This window comes from Carassius gibelio, chromosome A13 (assembly GCF_023724105.1).
Source record: "Carassius gibelio isolate Cgi1373 ecotype wild population from Czech Republic chromosome A13, carGib1.2-hapl.c, whole genome shotgun sequence".
Classification (NCBI taxonomy): Eukaryota; Metazoa; Chordata; class Actinopteri; order Cypriniformes; family Cyprinidae; genus Carassius; species Carassius gibelio.
Window position 1 is genome coordinate 9,273,787 of NC_068383.1, and position 17,293 is coordinate 9,291,079.

General features: G+C 36.9%; 2 protein-coding genes across 5 annotated transcripts in view; one reads left to right on the plus strand and one right to left on the minus strand.

Moving 5' to 3' along the window:
- The window catches only part of LOC128026060 (ADP-ribose glycohydrolase MACROD1), a 517,908-nt gene that overhangs the window by 434,842 nt on the left and 65,773 nt on the right, over window positions 1–17,293 (minus strand). The gene's annotated exons all lie outside the window — the stretch shown is intronic.
- Window positions 266–5,071, plus strand: LOC128026067 (uncharacterized). Of its 2 annotated transcripts, XR_008186323.1 has the most exons (4): window positions 266–463; window positions 1,468–1,495; window positions 3,998–4,153; window positions 4,258–5,071. XR_008186323.1 is itself a non-coding variant. In XM_052612798.1 (2 exons), the coding sequence occupies exons 1-2, from the start codon at window positions 3,166–3,168 to the stop codon at window positions 4,260–4,262; spliced, it is 993 nt and encodes a 330-aa protein (XP_052468758.1). In that variant the 5' UTR covers window positions 3,077–3,165; the 3' UTR covers window positions 4,263–5,071. The 2 variants fall into 2 exon arrangements, 1 of the variants encoding a protein (XP_052468758.1); XM_052612798.1 differs by lacking the exons at window positions 266–463; window positions 1,468–1,495 and having other exon boundaries at window positions 3,077–4,153.

Below are 17,293 nucleotides of genomic sequence, written 5' to 3' on the forward strand. Positions count from 1 at the left end.
TTATATACATATAAATAAGTTAAAATAAAATAAAAACTTCATTTGACTAATGAAGCTTGTGTCTTCATGAATTCAGCTTTAAAAATTATTTTGCAAGAAAAATATTACATAAATATTACAAATTTTACATACACAAACGTTAACACTAACCAGAACAGCTGTTTTAATGTGTGCACAAAATACAATATTATATTATATATTATATATCTATTATATATACAGTATTATATATAGAATGGGCCTTTATCACATGCAGTAAAAAAAATGTTTGTTTAAAAAACTTTTCCGTTGACGTAAGGGTCGTTATTTTATTGGCTTACGCGGCTAACGTGCTCCAAGGTCAGTGTGAGACTTTTACGACGTTGTGGGAGCGCGCAACGCTTGGATAACGTTTGCTTTGGCGCCACAAAATACTGCAGTGAGTGAGGAGGATCTCAGCTTCAAGTTGTCGGCAGTTATCACGGTAAGTGTTAAATGCATTTTAAATAGGCGCTTATCTAGTGAACAGTTGCAACAGTTTAGTCTAGAAAAAACTTTAAATAGCGTTCACCAGTTACGTATATTTACATCCAAAAGTAATGGATGTCCTGCAAGGAATAACTGATGATATGGGCCTGAAAAAAAAATGAACGGCGAACGGGCGAAGCATATGTTACACATTAGTTAACTTCTATATCATTTTCGAACGGATCATAGTCTATATTTCCGCTTGCACAACGTACGAGACAATGTGACTTTGCCTAACGTTCCATTTGTTTTATTTAAAGACATTAGACACGCGATTTAAAAATAAACATTAGTTACTAATTTTGTCTGGTGTGCAAAAACACTATATAACTTGGAAAAAATACTTTTCCCAATGAGGTGATGTGCCACTGATACGCAATTTGGGGAGTTGGAGAGCACGTGCCATTGCAGAAATGTGCCTGGAAATCCTCTGAACACTTTCATATATTTTAAGTCTAATATGGTAAAATGATATAGACCTGTTACGCGTTCAAGTTTTGACTGATGACATCTTTTTTGACATATAAAACACTGTGGCCCACAACTATCACATTCCGGCTTAATATTTAACAGCTGCAACTGTCTATTATATAGTAGTCCCCTTTATGTTTGGTGTTACATCAACATAACTTTTTACATGTTTCATTACTGGATAAATAATTCAAATTTCTCACAAATTATTCAGTGAAAATTCATATTTAATGGTTAACGTTACTTGTCGGCACCTATTGGCGTAACAACGTAATTGTGCCATGTAAATTATGATCTTTCAGAATATATATTGCAGTTTCAATCGAGATCTTTTAACAATTAATCGTGCAGCTCAAGTGGTAGCTGTATTCTCTGGTCATGGTCATGTAACCTGTTTGTTGAATTGTACTCGGATAATTAAACTGTTTTTTTTCTTTTTTCTTTTTTGGAGCTATACACTTTCTAACATTAATTTTGTTTTTCTTTCAGGTTGTTGGCTTCAATATGATTTGGCAGTGTAAGTTGTGTTCAGCTTCTTTTACTGAACGACTGCAAATATTTAAGCACTACAGACTGCAGCATAGCCACTTTTCCAGTGTATGCCCCCTTCCATGCAACTACAATTATTGCATGTGTACATTTAAGACTTTTAATAGTCTTAGAACTCATTTGGCAAGATGTCACACTCACCAATTTGGCAGTAGTGCAGAACACTGTCAGCAGTCTCTGTTGTTTAAATGCCCTTTATGCCCATTTCAGCAGCATTTTTCTGAATCTGTTGTCTTCTGCCATCTTAGAAGGCATTTAAGAAATCATGAAACAGTGGCTTGCCCATATAAGGATTGCAGCTTTACCACTAATGTGTACTCTACATTCAATTCTCATAAAAGTAGATCACACCAAGCAAGTGTTTCGTCAGACTTTAAAAATGACATTGTCAGTGAAGTTGCTCAACCCAGTATTCCTGCAGTTGATGGTGATTTGAATGAAGAACCTTCAGGTATAGATGAGGATCCATTGGGGGATGATGGTGTGTGTGACACTGACAAACTAAAACAAGATCTCAGAATGAATTTATCTTCCTTATTTCTAAAGATGCAGGCAATCCTCCATGTCTCAAACACAGCTACCCAGGAAATAGTGGAGCATTTAAATCAGGTCTGCTTCTTATCGCAGCCTTTGATCAAGAAGGAAATTCAAGATATATTGCAGAGAAATGGTTGCAATTTGGCAGAATCTGCACTGGATGAGGTTGTAAGTGGAGTTATGGACTCTAATGTTATATTTACTAGTACTTCTAATTGTGCAGAGTTATCCACATCGAAGCGCAGAAAAATCTTTTTTGAGCACAACTATCCATGTGTAATGCCAATTGAGTATCAGCTGGAGCAACTTGGACATTCCATAATGTATGTTCCTATCCTTCGAATGATTCAGGAGTTGTTTAAGAACACAGACATTCTAAAAATAATTACTGATCCAAATACCAATTCTGGTCAATATGCATCATGTTGCAATGGCTCTTATTTCCTTGAAAATGAATTATTTTCAACCGGTGATCTCATTTTACCCCTCCAGCTATATATTGATGATCTTGAAATTGCCAACCCACTTGGCACATCACGTAAAATTCACAAACTTTGTGCTGTTTACTGGGCATTTGCCAATATGCCACCAAAACACAGATCAACTTTACACAATATACAGCTAGCATTGCTTGCAAAAGTGACAGACATCCATAAGCATGGGTATGCAGCTGTACTTGCTCCATTATTACGTGATGTTCATATTCTTGAACAGGATGGTGTCTTTATTGAAAGAGCTGGTCGCAATGTCAAAGGTACCATCTTTTGTGTTTCTGCTGACAATCTAGCCGCCCATGGATTAAGTGGCTTTGTGGAGTCATTTAAAGAAGGCTATGTTTGCAGATTCTGCTTGGCCACAAGAGAACAGTTTAAAGCAACTGAAGCCAGGCAGTTTTCTCAAAGAACCAAAGACAGCCATGACCTTCATGTACAAAACCTTCTGGAAAGTGACACTTGCTCCAACCACTTTGGTGTTAAAGCTAGTTGTGTCTTGCGTGACTTCCTGGATTACTTTCATCCAATCACAGGCTTTCCTCCAGATGTACTTCATGATCTTCTGGAAGGAATAGTTCCTGTGGAGCTTTCTCTCTGCATTAAGACTATGATCCGGATGAAGTACTTCACTTTAGAGTATTTGAACCAAAAGATTGCATCATTCCCATATCAGCACACTGATAAAGTGGATAGACCTCATCCAATTCCCAAAACATTTTTGTCTCGAGGAACGATAGGAGGGAATGGACATGAAAATGCTACTCTGCTCCGACTGCTTCCATTACTTGTAGGCAGTGTAGTACCAGAAGGTGATGGTGCATGGACAGTTTTGATGGAACTGAAAGAGGTAGTGCAGTTAGCATTATGCCCATCATTTACTGATGAAACCTTAGACTATTTTCAGTCCAAAATCAGTGATCATAAGCAAGTACTTCTGCAAACGTTCCCAGAGTTTAACCTTCGTCCTAAACATCACTACGTGGAGCATTACCCCACCATGATCAAGTGCTTTGGGCCCCTGGTGCATGTTTGGACAATGCGATTTGAGGCCAAACACCGTTTTTTTAAACGAGTGGTGCATGACGCTCAAAACTTCAAAAATATTTTGAAGACAATGGCAGTCAGACACCAACACATGATGGCATACCATCTTGCTGCCCCTTCATTTTTCAACCCTGAAACACAAGCGTCCAGTGTTGACTCTGTTCTGGTTTCAGCTCTACCAGAAGTAGCTCAGCTACACATCAGAAGACTAACAACTAGTGACACAATATACCAGACATCAAAGGTTACCATCAATGGCACAGACTATGTCTGTGGAATGTTTTTGTCTGTCGGAGAGAGTGGTGGACTACCTAGGTTTTGCAGAGTAGAACACATTTACCTTGTCAATAGCACCATTTCATTCCTTTGTTCTGATTGTGAGTCCTGGTTTTCAGAACATCTTGGATCCTATGAGCTCTCACCTTCACAGACAAGTCTGTCAATCCACCTAAGGTCTGACTTAAACGATTCAGTCCCTCTCTCTGCATACGAGGTAGAAGGCTCGCTTCTGTTGACACCCAAGAGATTCATACAAATAAAACAAGCCAGTGGTGAGTATTTTTCATGAATCAATTACTATTTTTATTACGGTGCAGTATATAATCTGTGTATTTTAATAAGTATTTATACATGCCAATCTTTTGATTTCCATCAGCATAATGGCAGCTTTATCTCCACAAGCCATGATCCTTCGTGTTGTTGAGCCAGACCGGGCTAGAAAATTAAAACTTAGTTCACGACCAGCCTCTGTTGATGCACTGATTGCTGTTATAAAAGAACAGCTGGAAATAGACCTTGACTTCAGTTTAAAATATGAAGACCCTGACTTTGATGGAAAACTTACTTCCCTCTCTGACATTGATGAGTTGCCACAGAAAGCTGTTGTGCATGTGTCATTTGAGCAAGATTCCAGCTCTGTTGCATCAACAGAAACAATGTCAAGTGTATCATCCTCAGAACGTGGGAGAAGATGGCCTTCACATATTTTTCCAATTCCCACATTTTCTTTTGACGTTAAACTGAGACTTCGGGAAGGTAATGCCGAATTTGAGAAGAACAACAAGCAACTTCAGTTAACTAGAGACATAAAACATGACATTTTAGAAAAGCTAGCATCTGTGATGTATGGCTACAAGGCTTATCCCAGTGATAAGGAGATAGCAATGGTAGCTGAGGCTCTTGTGGTAAAACATCCTTGCTTGAAAGAAGCAGGATCTCAGACTGGCTGGAATGGGTGGAAAAATAGCCTCAAATTTAAGATGGGGAACTATAGGAGCAAGATGAGAAGGGCTGGATGTCCAGAGATCACTGTAAATGCTGGAAAAAGGAGTGCAATGAATCCTGACAATGAATCTTCACATTCAAATATTAAAAGACCCAAACGAGCAGAAGTAAACTTTTTGCCCAACTTTCCCCAAGGAGAAAATCCCTCAACTCTTGAACAGTTGAGACAGAAAATTGTTGATGAAATGAAGGAAGCTGAGAAGAACTTACCACTTATAAAAAAGATGATGCAAACCACCTTTGCTCTGCGGCGACAGACCATAGTGAAGACATGCCCACCAGTAAAAGAGCTCATGGAACTCTGGCCTGCACTCACAATAGAATCTGAGGTAATGTGGGGTAACACTGTTTGTCCTGTTATTGCTTTCTTGATAACATGTACCACATTCAGGGGCTGTTTTCTGTGAGGGGGTAGTAGATTAACCAGGTTCACATAATGAACATGGCTGTGTTCTCTGTCTTTCATTGTTTTAAAATGTAGGTGTATGCAGAGTTCCAACGGATTACAAACGAGAACCTGCCCAACACATTCTACTCTGAGCTTGACCGACATCTTCCTAGACTGATGACCCTGTTCAGACAGAAAGCATCCAGAACCGGGAAGACATCAGATACTTTAACTGAAATCCTAAGAATCCATGATGACCAGGTAAAAATATTGTTGTACATTTTGTAGGCTAAAACTTAATTAAAATATTAAAGTTTGAAAACATTAGAAAATGTTGATGATTCAAATCAGCTTTGAACACTACAACTTGTCCTTTTTTTTTTTTTTTTGTATTTGCATATCTGATTGTATTGTTTAGAATTTACAGTTTAGTTATGTACAGTTCTGTTTTTATCATTATAGGAGTTTCATGACATACACACCAAACGTGTCACTGTTCTTCATGCGCTTCCTGTGTATCTACGTGAGGACGTCTCTGGGTTTTTAAGGACCTGCATGGTGAGTATTTAAAAAAAGAAATATCACATTACCACACTAAACAGTTCTTATAAATACATACATGCTTACTCTTGTTCAGTCTTTCCAACCAAATAGTTTGTGCGATTTGTTTTCTTTGACCCCACTGTAAAATAGTTTTAGTTCTAGATTATTTTTTACGCTTTTTTTTTTGTTGCATAGTATCAATCTCTTGCAACGTTTGTTTACTGTTAGCTTGGCTGGCTTGACAGATATTCTGTTTTTGCTTTAATATCCATTTTATTTTACAGGACACATCTGATGAGCCAGAGCTTTTAGATGTTGCAGTGGCCCTCCTCACAGTCATCAAAGATAATGACACAAGTCCAGTTCACTTCCAGCCTGTGAAAATCTCTGTTGTCATCGAAAGTGAGATTGTGGGCAGCCTCTTTAGATTTGCTGATGCCTTCCTGGTAATGTTTGGACTAATCTATGCACTACACCTCAACTATCCCAGGGGACTGACCAACACTTTTGAATTCATTCAAAAGATTTTGCTTGGTCTTGATGAGGGTAAACTGTCACCCAAGTTACAGAGTCTCAAAAATGACTTGATGTGTATGTAGAAATGTATTGGAAAAATTACTAAGGCCTGGCAGTTCCTCAGTAGTTCAATGTAAAAACAATTTGTGAAAATAATGGTTGAAAGGTTTTTGCACTTTTTTCCCCCAATGTGCACAGTGTGCATTTATTAATGTGCAGTTTTCATTTCTAAATGTTATTTGTGATTTTAAAACAGCTCTTGTTCTTTACAATTGTTAAGTACAGCTGGGTAGTACTTGGTAACAATGCATGTAATTTAGTTTTAAATGGTTCATGTTTTTGTAAAAGTTCATGCAGGTTTGTGAATTTGTATTGTCAGAGATGTGGTCTTAATCAGTTTTTCAGGTTTTATCATAGTGCACCTTTTTTCTGTCTTTTAAATGAAGTGTTAAATAGGAAAGGACAAGAACTCAGCACACTGTAATTTTAAACTGTTTAAGTTTGTTGAACTTAAAATATTTGAGGCAACGAGTTACATCAAAAAAATTAGTTTTGATTCATATGATTTTGAGTCTTGTGTTTTAAAAGGTTTGAGTAACTTGTACTTAAAACACAAAGACAAAGATACTAATAAATAATGAGTTCATTCAACTTAAAAGTGGCTCTTTGTGAAATTTTTTTTTTAAGTGTTTTTAACTAAATGTCTTGAGTATGTGAAAGCTAAATTTTAAGTCACTGTAACTAAAACTATTTCAGTTAATTTCATAACATGTTTTAATTTAACTGAAATTAAAAGGTTTATGTAGTATGTAATATAGATATTTAATTTTTTTTTAAATTAAATTTTTAAGTTCATTAACTTAAAAAATTTGAGGCAACGAGTTACATCAAATTTTTTGAGTTCTGCTTACTAATTTGGGTTTACAGTGCACATGGGTGCATGTCTACATAACATATTTATGCTTATGTGGTCCACAAGTCTGCGAATACGCACAGATGCAAACACATAAATGCACACGCCCTGAGATTTAATTGCAGTTGAGAGTGCTTCTAAAAACTAAAATCTGATCCAAACCTTAAGTATATTTCAACAGTCTGTGTACTAAATATACCACATAAGCTAGAAATTAAAGTAAACACACTGTGTGAGCATACGGTTCAGCAAGGGTCACATATGTGAATGCTGTGGATGTTCCACAACTTGCCTTGTCATTTATTTATGTGGTTTCCTGACTTACGGTATCAGCAAGTTTTAAATGCTGAGTAATAGGTTTCACTCACTTCTTAAAAAATCTGAAGCCTTTTTCTTCTTGTTTTTTTTGATTGAGCCTTTATGTTTTAAAATTTTCTGATGAAAGATGCTTTTGTACTATTGATTTTACATCTGAAAATAATCTAAAATGCAGACATATGAAAGAAAACTGTGTTCGGTATATACAAAAAATACATTTAAACTTTAATTACCAAAATACATTATTACAGTCTAATCCAATTACTCAGAATTATTCATTATTTCTTCTCTATCCTTTAAATTGTCCAAAATAATGTTTCTCCTTCTCCAATTTAAATTCCCTTTGTAATACTCTTTTTAATATCAACTCAACTCACACCAGCTGTTGAAACTTACAAATCATTCGTTCTGGAGGCGAGATGTCGACCAGAACTCTAGGAATAAAGCAGCATCAAGCCAAAATGGGATCACAGCAGTTTTAATTATCAAAGCGCACAGGTGTGCGAGAGTGTTTAAGCATGCACATTCCCTTTATGGATGTTCTGCATGCAGTAACTCAAGATTTCCTAACACCATCAGAATTTTTTATAGCTTGAACTACGAGCAAAATGGCTTGAAATATTAATATCTTGTGCTGTATGGTGAAAGCAAATCAGCTGGATGGGAGTGCACACAGCAATTTGTTTTCTTCAGTTAGAATGACCTATTCAGAACACTAACCTCAAGTATTGGGGGAGAGCAAGTTGAGTGGCTGCTACTGGGGGTGACCTGTGTTGACCCTTTTAACACAATGACCTCAACTCTGGCGTCATTGTCAAGACATTGTTGGGGCTTACAGATGACCTCATTCACCCTGAGAAAACTACTGATCAGGTCTGATGTCCGTGAGGCTAGTGCACACTTGAAATTCTACCCTGAATAGGGCACTTCACTTGAGACACAAGGATTAAAAACCTTAAACTATGAACCTAATGAGGATGAGTTTGAAAAATGTCAGGCTAAATACTCAAACGAGATGACCAAGTAACATCCAATTTCTTAGTCAAAGAAAGCCATGACTGATCAGGGGTCAGATAAAAGCAGGTGAAACAAGGGTCACAAGCCTGAAAAGATGAAAAATTGGTTGACAATCTGGATGTTTGACCCCCTTTTTAAGCAATTAGGAGACATTTTTCATATATTTAGACACCTGACCCTTTTTAAGCACACATTTTTCATTTTTTTTAGACCTTTGACCCCCTTTTTTAACAAGTGGCAAACATTTTTCATCTTTTCAACTTTTGCCCTCAATTTTTTAAGCAAAGGAATAGTAGAGATCATGTCAGGCATTGTTATCACAAACAATGACAGACCCTAGCTCTTTAAAACAATGAATACTATGAAAAATAATGCAGCTGCTCTGTTTTTTTTTTTTATCATAAAATTTTATAAGAGCAACTAAAATAAGGTAATGAGAGTTGCATTTCACAAGAAAAAGCAATTACTGGCAAATGCAGAAGCCACATGTCATTCAATTATTTTTAGAGTTTAATTTACCAAAAGAGCCACAAGGGAGCTGACTTTAAAAGCACCATCTTATTCTGATCTCATTTTGTTTCACCTTGCAGTGAAGATGTAGTCATCAACTCCTAGCATATCTATTCCCAAGCGTGTGATGTGTTTACTCCCATTCTGCCTGGCCTCGCGTTCACTGCAAAACCTTTTCCCACAGCTCAGCGCAAAATTTTCCAAAATAAAATAGCAGAAAATGCTCCTAATGACCCATTTGCTTTCTGTTCTTCTTCCGCACATTGTTTTCAGTCCAACACTTCTTGCACATCAAAGCTCTGATGCCTCACTGTGTGCCTTTTAGAAGCAAAAGAGAAACTGAGGTCAAAATGTCAGGCCTAGGGCACCAGTGTGTGTATGAATCCTATCAAGACAGATGATACAGAATAAAGTATGCTTTCAGAACGTGCAGAACTGTGTGTGTGCATTTGCTTGTACTTCCAATTGTATGTGCTGAAGGTTTGAAGAGCCCCTATATTAAACATCACAGATCACTGTGACCTTTCAGTGTTTACATCCATCCATACACTTCTCCTCTCTTCTGCCATACATACTGCAAACCAAAGAAGGACAGACAAGTTTTAAAAAATAGATACATTCTTTTTCCTGCAAGCTTGCACTGGAGATGCTGAAATCTCATCATGCCTTATGCATGTCTTGAAGAGACAGCTGCGGTCTGGTCATGAAGCCACAGCCACATGTGCTCCGCTGTCACCCTTGTCATGTGGTGAAAAGAAAAAAAAAGGAGTCAAAGCAACTGGATGAAGAACCAACTGGATGACAGTGTCCAAAAAATAAAGGAAACCATAATTAGAAAAAAATAAAATTGACAAAGACTGACACTAAAATGCTAAATTACTTTTATTTTAGGGCTGTGTTAGGGCTCAATCTCTCTCTATCCATTTTCCTCTCTAATTCTAAAAGTTCTCAAACACAAGACTTCGTATTTCTCCTCATTATGACCATCGACCTGAAACTCTGAGGCTCCAACAACTACAATCACCCATCATCTAAATGAATCCAATTTTTTGCTCGACAGCACACAGCGTGCTTACATCTATCTCCTCTTAAAATCATCCGACATTAATACAAGTTAACAAAGCCTTGTCTATTAAGGTGGCAACAGCAAGTGACACTTTGCCCGTGGAGCGGATTGAATTATTAAACAGGGAAAATGACTTACAACTGCAGTGAAGTGGATTCCTACATCTAGCCAGCATCTGTTAATGCAATAACAAGCGATGATAATTTGATGTAGAGCATCATATGTTTTGGGAACGTCCATTTAATTGACTTTACTAAATGAGAGACATTAATTCCTGTCATCCATTAACTAGCTTAATTGATCTTTTAAAAGGTGATATTTCTTCCTGTGCCCTTTCATGCGGCCCGTTCTCCGCCGGTGCATCGACCCACGATGTATTTGTCCAGAACATCTGCTCTTGCTGGGAATAATCATTGCATTCCCCCAAGAAAGGTCCTGTGTAGTACAATCGTCCTTTAGCTCTCCATGACAGTGGCCAAACTTCGATCTGGTTAGCATTCCCATTTGTGTTAGGGCCAAGGTTTAAATGTCAATCGCATATCTGCATGCCGGTAAGGCGACCCGCCAGATACACAAAACTGACAGATGGTGAAGACATGCTGTAATGCCAACTGGTGCGCTGGTGTTATGTATGCTGATTTGATGTAGCCTACTGATATTACCGAAAGAGGGAAATGTAATCAGATTATTTCGACACCAATATGGCTGTTTAAATGTCAATGTGTTATTGGCATGGAAATAGGAAAGTATTTTTGCTCCACCGAAATCGCAACAGAGCATTCACTTAAAATCTACTGCCTGATGAAAGTGAAACACCTTCAGAGAGCCTGGCCACTGCCAGTGGGAGATTATCTGAAAAAGACCAATCAATATGAGTTCTCTTCAGATTTGAAGAAAGCAGGCGGATAGAAGACCTGTTAAAGGTCAAATAAAGCCACTTGGTCTGGATACTCAAGTCCTGATAATATCAGAAAAGTAACAGTCATTATTCAGCATCAAAAGAGCGAGAGAAGTTACCTTCTTAAAGCTGAAGAATTTGAACTTCTACTGTTAGTTGGGCGTACATATTTCACAGGATTGGTTTAATAACCTAGTAAATAACTTTACGATAAAAACCTATTATACAACTTCCAGCCTCAAACATAAATTTACACCTAACTTATGGTGATGTTTAAAACATACACCTTTTTGGAAAACTTGAGTCTTGGCAGTTGTCTGGTGTTCATACCAGCAACAGTTGTGTCTGTCAAGTTAAGTTGCAGTTTCACTTGGTTTCTTAAAGAATAAAAGAAATTGAATTCCAGGAATTGAACTCCAGTCACCTTGCACACTGTTAAAACTGTATAACAAAACCAAAGTGTATAAAACTATTTAATTGTTGAAAAGGTTTGCTAATGCATTAGATATTAACTTAAAATGATAAATTCTCTTACAGCATTTATTAATTTAGGTTACTGTCATTTGTACCAGGGGTGTCGCTAGGCCCTTTTTAGGGGGCCTTTAGCCTTCAGCCTTTTTCTGAGCCCCCCTAAAAATTCTGATAAGCTGAATCGCATAATTCCCCTTTAAAACGTTTAAAATTGATGCAAGTCTGGGCTCCTCCTCCCCATATTTTAGCCTGCGTTATTTAGCACGAGCGTGTTTTTCAATCCGTTCAGCGGAGCATTAAGAGGACAAAGTGTGTGCGTTTATTGATAGATAAATAATGTAATGATATCTGCATCTGTTCAGTTCTTTGTCATAAATGCAGTTTAATTTGATGCGGGAATAATACAATCCACTCATTTAAATGTCTTATCAATGAGAGAGACAGAGAAACATCGTGGAGTTATTTTGTTCAAATAAATAATAATGACCCAGCAGCTGATTGCATCATAGACTTACATTTATTAGCCTCAGAAAAAAAGGATTTGCTTTATGTCATTTCTGTAATGTTTAGAAGTGGCAAAGTGACTGATTAATGTGCTGTTATTATTATCATTTGAAAACGAAAAAAAGAGGAATGGATTAATATGGGGCACATCAAACATTATACTAATCTAGACAATTATTGTAATCTAGGTTTGCCTATATTCTAAATTAATATTAATGAATCTGATCTGAATGTTTAAAATGATTTAAAATTCAATTACTCAGGGGTTGACTTGATGAGTACCGGTATGTAGAATCTACTGTTTAGGCCTATGTTTCTGCTTATTTTAGTATACAAACAATATGTGAGCCTGGACCACAAAACCTTACGTGTTAAACTTTCCATTGATGTATGGTTTGTTAAGATAGGACAACATTTGGCCAACATACAACTATTTGAGCCCCCCAATATTAAAACCCTAAAAACTCCCCCAATTTGTATTGTTTGATTTTATGAAATTATAGCATTATAAACAAACAAAAAAAATGAAAAACAGTATATAAATGAATTAGCATTAACAGATTAATAAAACCTATAAAATTGTATGTTTATCGTTAGCTCATGAGACCTAATGAATTAACTAAAACGTCAATTAATTTACCTTATAGTGTTACACAGTTATTTAATGCATCTTTTTTTAAATGATTTCCATTTGAAATTTGGAGAATTTTCGGGTGCATAAATTCTGTGTGGGCTTCCTTGTGTCTAATTAAAAAAATAAATAAATAAATAAATAAAGAGGCATGGCACACCTGACTCACACCTGAGTTCTGACTCAAGAACTTCTTGAGTAGAATGACTCAGTCCATTAAGACAATCCTCCACCATCACAGGGCAGGAGAAGCATTGGTGCTTTTAGATGCAAAAATCAGAATTGTAAAGCTGAAGGTAAAGTGCCAACTGTGAGACCAATTACAGGCCGCAACACTTTAGTTGGCATCAATACACTTACACTTAACTACAACATGGTCCTGTCTCTCCCTGCAGCCTCTACATCTCTCTTTGGGACGATCTGGAAGGTGTCTGGCTGCCTCCACTGTGTCCTGGACAATCAGTGGTGTCAGCAGGCTCTAAATACTGGTTGTCACCATTCATCTGAACATCAGCAGTGTCACAACAACGCCTCAAGGTCTCCGTATCACTGCCGGTGCACAAAGTGAGGTGAGATGGGTTGTGTGCTGAATTGCTGACTGTTTTAAATGGTGCAATAGTGTTACTGATTGTACATAATAATTTAAATAAAACAATGCATGTTATTTCTGAACTGATAATTCAAAGCTTTTTATTAAAAAAAAACATGAATAAAATTTGTCAAATTAAATTGTAATTTTTCTTTTTAATCCTTTTTTTCGTGCATGAAAAAGATTTGACAGATAAGAAAATTTAATAACTGTGAATAACTTATCAAAATATTTAACTTTTGAGGAGATTTTGTTTGGTTCACTGTACTTGCTAACAATACAATGTAATATAAATTTGCCACTTCTGCTTGATTTAGATGTAAATTTGAACTATTGTTCTGGGCATTTATTACTGGATCAGCTGACAGATCCAATGTCAGCCTCACTCGGCCCACAAAAGAGAACAACAAGCTGCTGATTTTCCAAGGTTTCCATTCAAAAGCATTTTCCAAAACCATTCAAAAGCAGGTAGCACTTTATTTTACAGTCCTGTTCCTCATGTACCTACTATGTACTTATTATAGTAATTACAATAACTATGTAATAGGCACTAACCCTGAACCTACCCCTAAACCTAACCCTACTCCATGTAGTTACCTTTTATTACCAGAACTTTCTTAGATAAAATCACTGTAAGTACACTATAAGTACATGTTAGTACACATACTGTAAAATAAAGTGCAACCCAAAAGCATTTATTTGATAAAAACTAAATTAAAAACAGTTATACTGTGAATGGTCATTACAATTTAAAATAACTTCTCTGTTTTGTTTTTAAAATGTAACTTGTTCTTGTGATGGTAAAGCTGAATTTTCAGCAGGCATTAGTCTAGTCTTCAGTGTCCTTTAGAAATCAGTTCTAATATGCTGATTTGGCACTCAAGTCACATTTCTTATTACTATAACATTTGAAAACAGATGTGCGGCTTTTTTTATGGATACGTTTTTGTTAAAAAAGAAAGTTCAAAACGAGAACAACATTTATTTAAATTGCAAATCTACTAAAAAAAAAAAAAAACTGAACCCATTGAACTATCAATTATAAAGCACACTTTATACGTCTGATTGTGTTCGTGAAACTTTACTTTTTCCCATGAGCATTAAAACAGTCTGTATGTTCGTCTATCAGTTGAGCAGGAATGTTACTCTAAGCTGCAGGAACATTTAAGGGCTATTGTATCACACCGAACAACAAACCAATCATTGTCCACCAAGCAATTCTTGAATATTATGAGAACAAGGTTAATCTGCGTGTTTGCAAAGTAACACTGCAGAAATTTCATTTTACATTTCTCAAATGAAAAAAAAAATCTAGCAAAGCTACTGCAATCCAGTGATCCACTGGAAGAGTCTAAGGAAATAAGCTGATCTAATCCACATTTCACAGCTGCTTAAGACCTTCCAATGACTGCCTATCCCAGATGACAAGCCTCCGAGTCAGGACATTCCCTAAATGGACACAAAAACATGGCTTAATGTGACAGATGACAGTTTACCGCACCAGTCTCATGGACTGCCCACACACTGTTTAACACACACACATACACTTGCTCAGAAGGCCACTGTTAAATGAACGCGAGGAGATGACAGGAAACGAGGCGCTGCTCGTTGGCAAAAAAGAACTCCATTACAAATCTCTTTTGGGATCATTTGGCCATGAACAAAGCCGGTGGAGTGCAATTTGACTCTTTAATGTCGACAGTCAAATACTTTATCTGGCCCCCAAGTGAAGACCAAGAACAGACAGCAGTAGGAGTAGATTGAAACACACACTGGCCATTGAGCCACAAAGATACCAATCATGATAAAAGCAAAATGATTAGTGATTTAATACAAAAAGGACCGGTAATCTCTAAAGAGACATATTAATGACCACAAGGCCATTTCCATCCATGGTATCTTCTGCGGAGATTCTGGATGCATTAAAAATGAGGTCAAAATGCTAATGATGAGGAGAGCTGTGGTTGTCAGAACTTAGCAACATATTAGGTTTTAGAGACTTAACTTAAATTCACAGTAAAAAAAAAATATAACTATTTCATTAACTGATTATAATGTTAATATACCAACATATTGATGTAAAAAAATGTGAATGTGAAACAATGCAGGGAATTCTGGGAATTCTCCATTTACATTTTTTCCATGTAAAGTATACAATGACTTTTTATTTTTTAAAGTTAAAAAGAATTCTGTTGAAAACACTGGTGTATTCATTTGAGACATGAAAATCTCGACAGCGTGTGACGTGTAGTGAGAGGAACTAGTGAAGGTTTTGAGTGTCACAGATGTAAATGAGTTCAGGAGCTCGACTTCATTTAGGGGCTGACAGCTGTGCTGATAAGAACAGGATTATAGAACGACAGGAAGTGGCACAGCGTTCAGTCTACAACTCTTCTCTCTCATCCCGCTCAAGAGAAAATCTTTTCCTGAAGCATATTTCTCTCTAGGGACACTGGGAGCTTCATTCATTATAATGTCATTTATTCTTATCATTCATGCAATTATATATAATATACATATATGTGTATATACTGGGTACACATTATATAAGGACTATATATGCCCAAGACCTTTAAGAGGGCCATGACTATGGAAAAAATAATAAATGAACACATACATATATAAAATCAGTTAAAAGGATGATAAATCAGATTTTAAAAAATACCTTAGACTTACACTGAAGGAGATAAGAACCAAAATATCAGAAACAACACCCAGAACACTAGCACTAACATTAGCCACCACATAAAAATGCCTTAGAAACCACATAGCAATGCCCTGGCAAGGACCCACAACACCCTAAAATCATAACAGCAAGATCTGCACACTAAGGCCCGCTCAAAATTTTCTGTTATGTTCACATTAGCATTTTGTTTTCTCCATCTTCCATCTCTTTTCTCAGCAATTGAGAGCATGACAACAATACAAATCCTGCCTGGGTGGGGAATATGATGAAATTGTAATATTTCCCCAAAAATATCATTATTATTATTATTTTAGTTGCTAATTATTTCCCTGTACTAGTATTCAGAAGTTTAACATAAACACAAACTAAGAAAAGGTTCTCTTCTCCTCAGTTTTGGTAAATTCTACCAGGTTTCCTGGCAGGCCCGTTGTTCATTTTCATTTAATAAGCCATACTATTATTAGCAGGGGGAAAAAACTGTCTATGTATTAATGGTGGCAATGTTGTAATGAAACATTAAATATCTGCTCACAAGATGAAGCTCTGAAAGTCAGTTGAAAATGGAAACGGCCATGATTTGTGTAGAGCGGGATTTGAAGGCACAGGTTTGATCAATGAGGTGATCCAAAACTTGAGTAAGGTTCTATAAATGTTTGCCTGAACTGCCTAAGGAGAAGATAAGCGGGGTTACAAATCTAGTGTCAGTCCAACAATAAATCATTTAAAAAAAAAATCCCAACCCAAAAAGACAAAGCTCTCGCCCCGTGTATCTGCCCTTCCTTGCTCCTTTAAAGAAACATCTCTAATAAACCCATTTTATAATATTCCCTTTCTGCAAGCGCCATCCCTAAACCTCGGTTTCCTGTGACGCTCCTCCATAGTCATACAATGCTTTGTGTCCCTCCACCCAGCCGGCCGCTTTTAGAGGGAGAGGTTAAGGTGACGGTGTGTCTATTTTGTGACAATGTCCGGTCATTAATCATGCCTTTCCTATGTGTGGCGACATGACAACAGTGGGGGACTGAGGGGGCGGTGGGCGGTGTCTAATGTGACACGGGCCGTCCCACTAAAGCCCCATGAACCTGTTTGAAGAGGTCAGTCACATTCATCCTTACGAGGTCACTAATCGAATTATGTCAAAAAGGCGAGAGAGCATAAGGCACCAAATTCATTTAGCTATTGAAAGGAGGCCAAGACCTCCACTGGGAACTCAGCAAACAAGGGGTCCCTCTTTAAAAAATAAAAGAGAGGGAAATTATGCACAATTATGTGTGGGTAGTCAGTAACTTTTTGTTGTGGACATTGGTGCCAAACGAAAAGAAAGCGCAATGCAAATTGATCATGTAAATATAGTTTC

Bases quoted from the DNA above. Each gene is read 5' to 3' on its own strand.
- LOC128026067 (XM_052612798.1), top strand. From the start codon at position 3,166: ATGATCCGGATGAAGTACTTCACTTTAGAGTATTTGAACCAAAAGATT.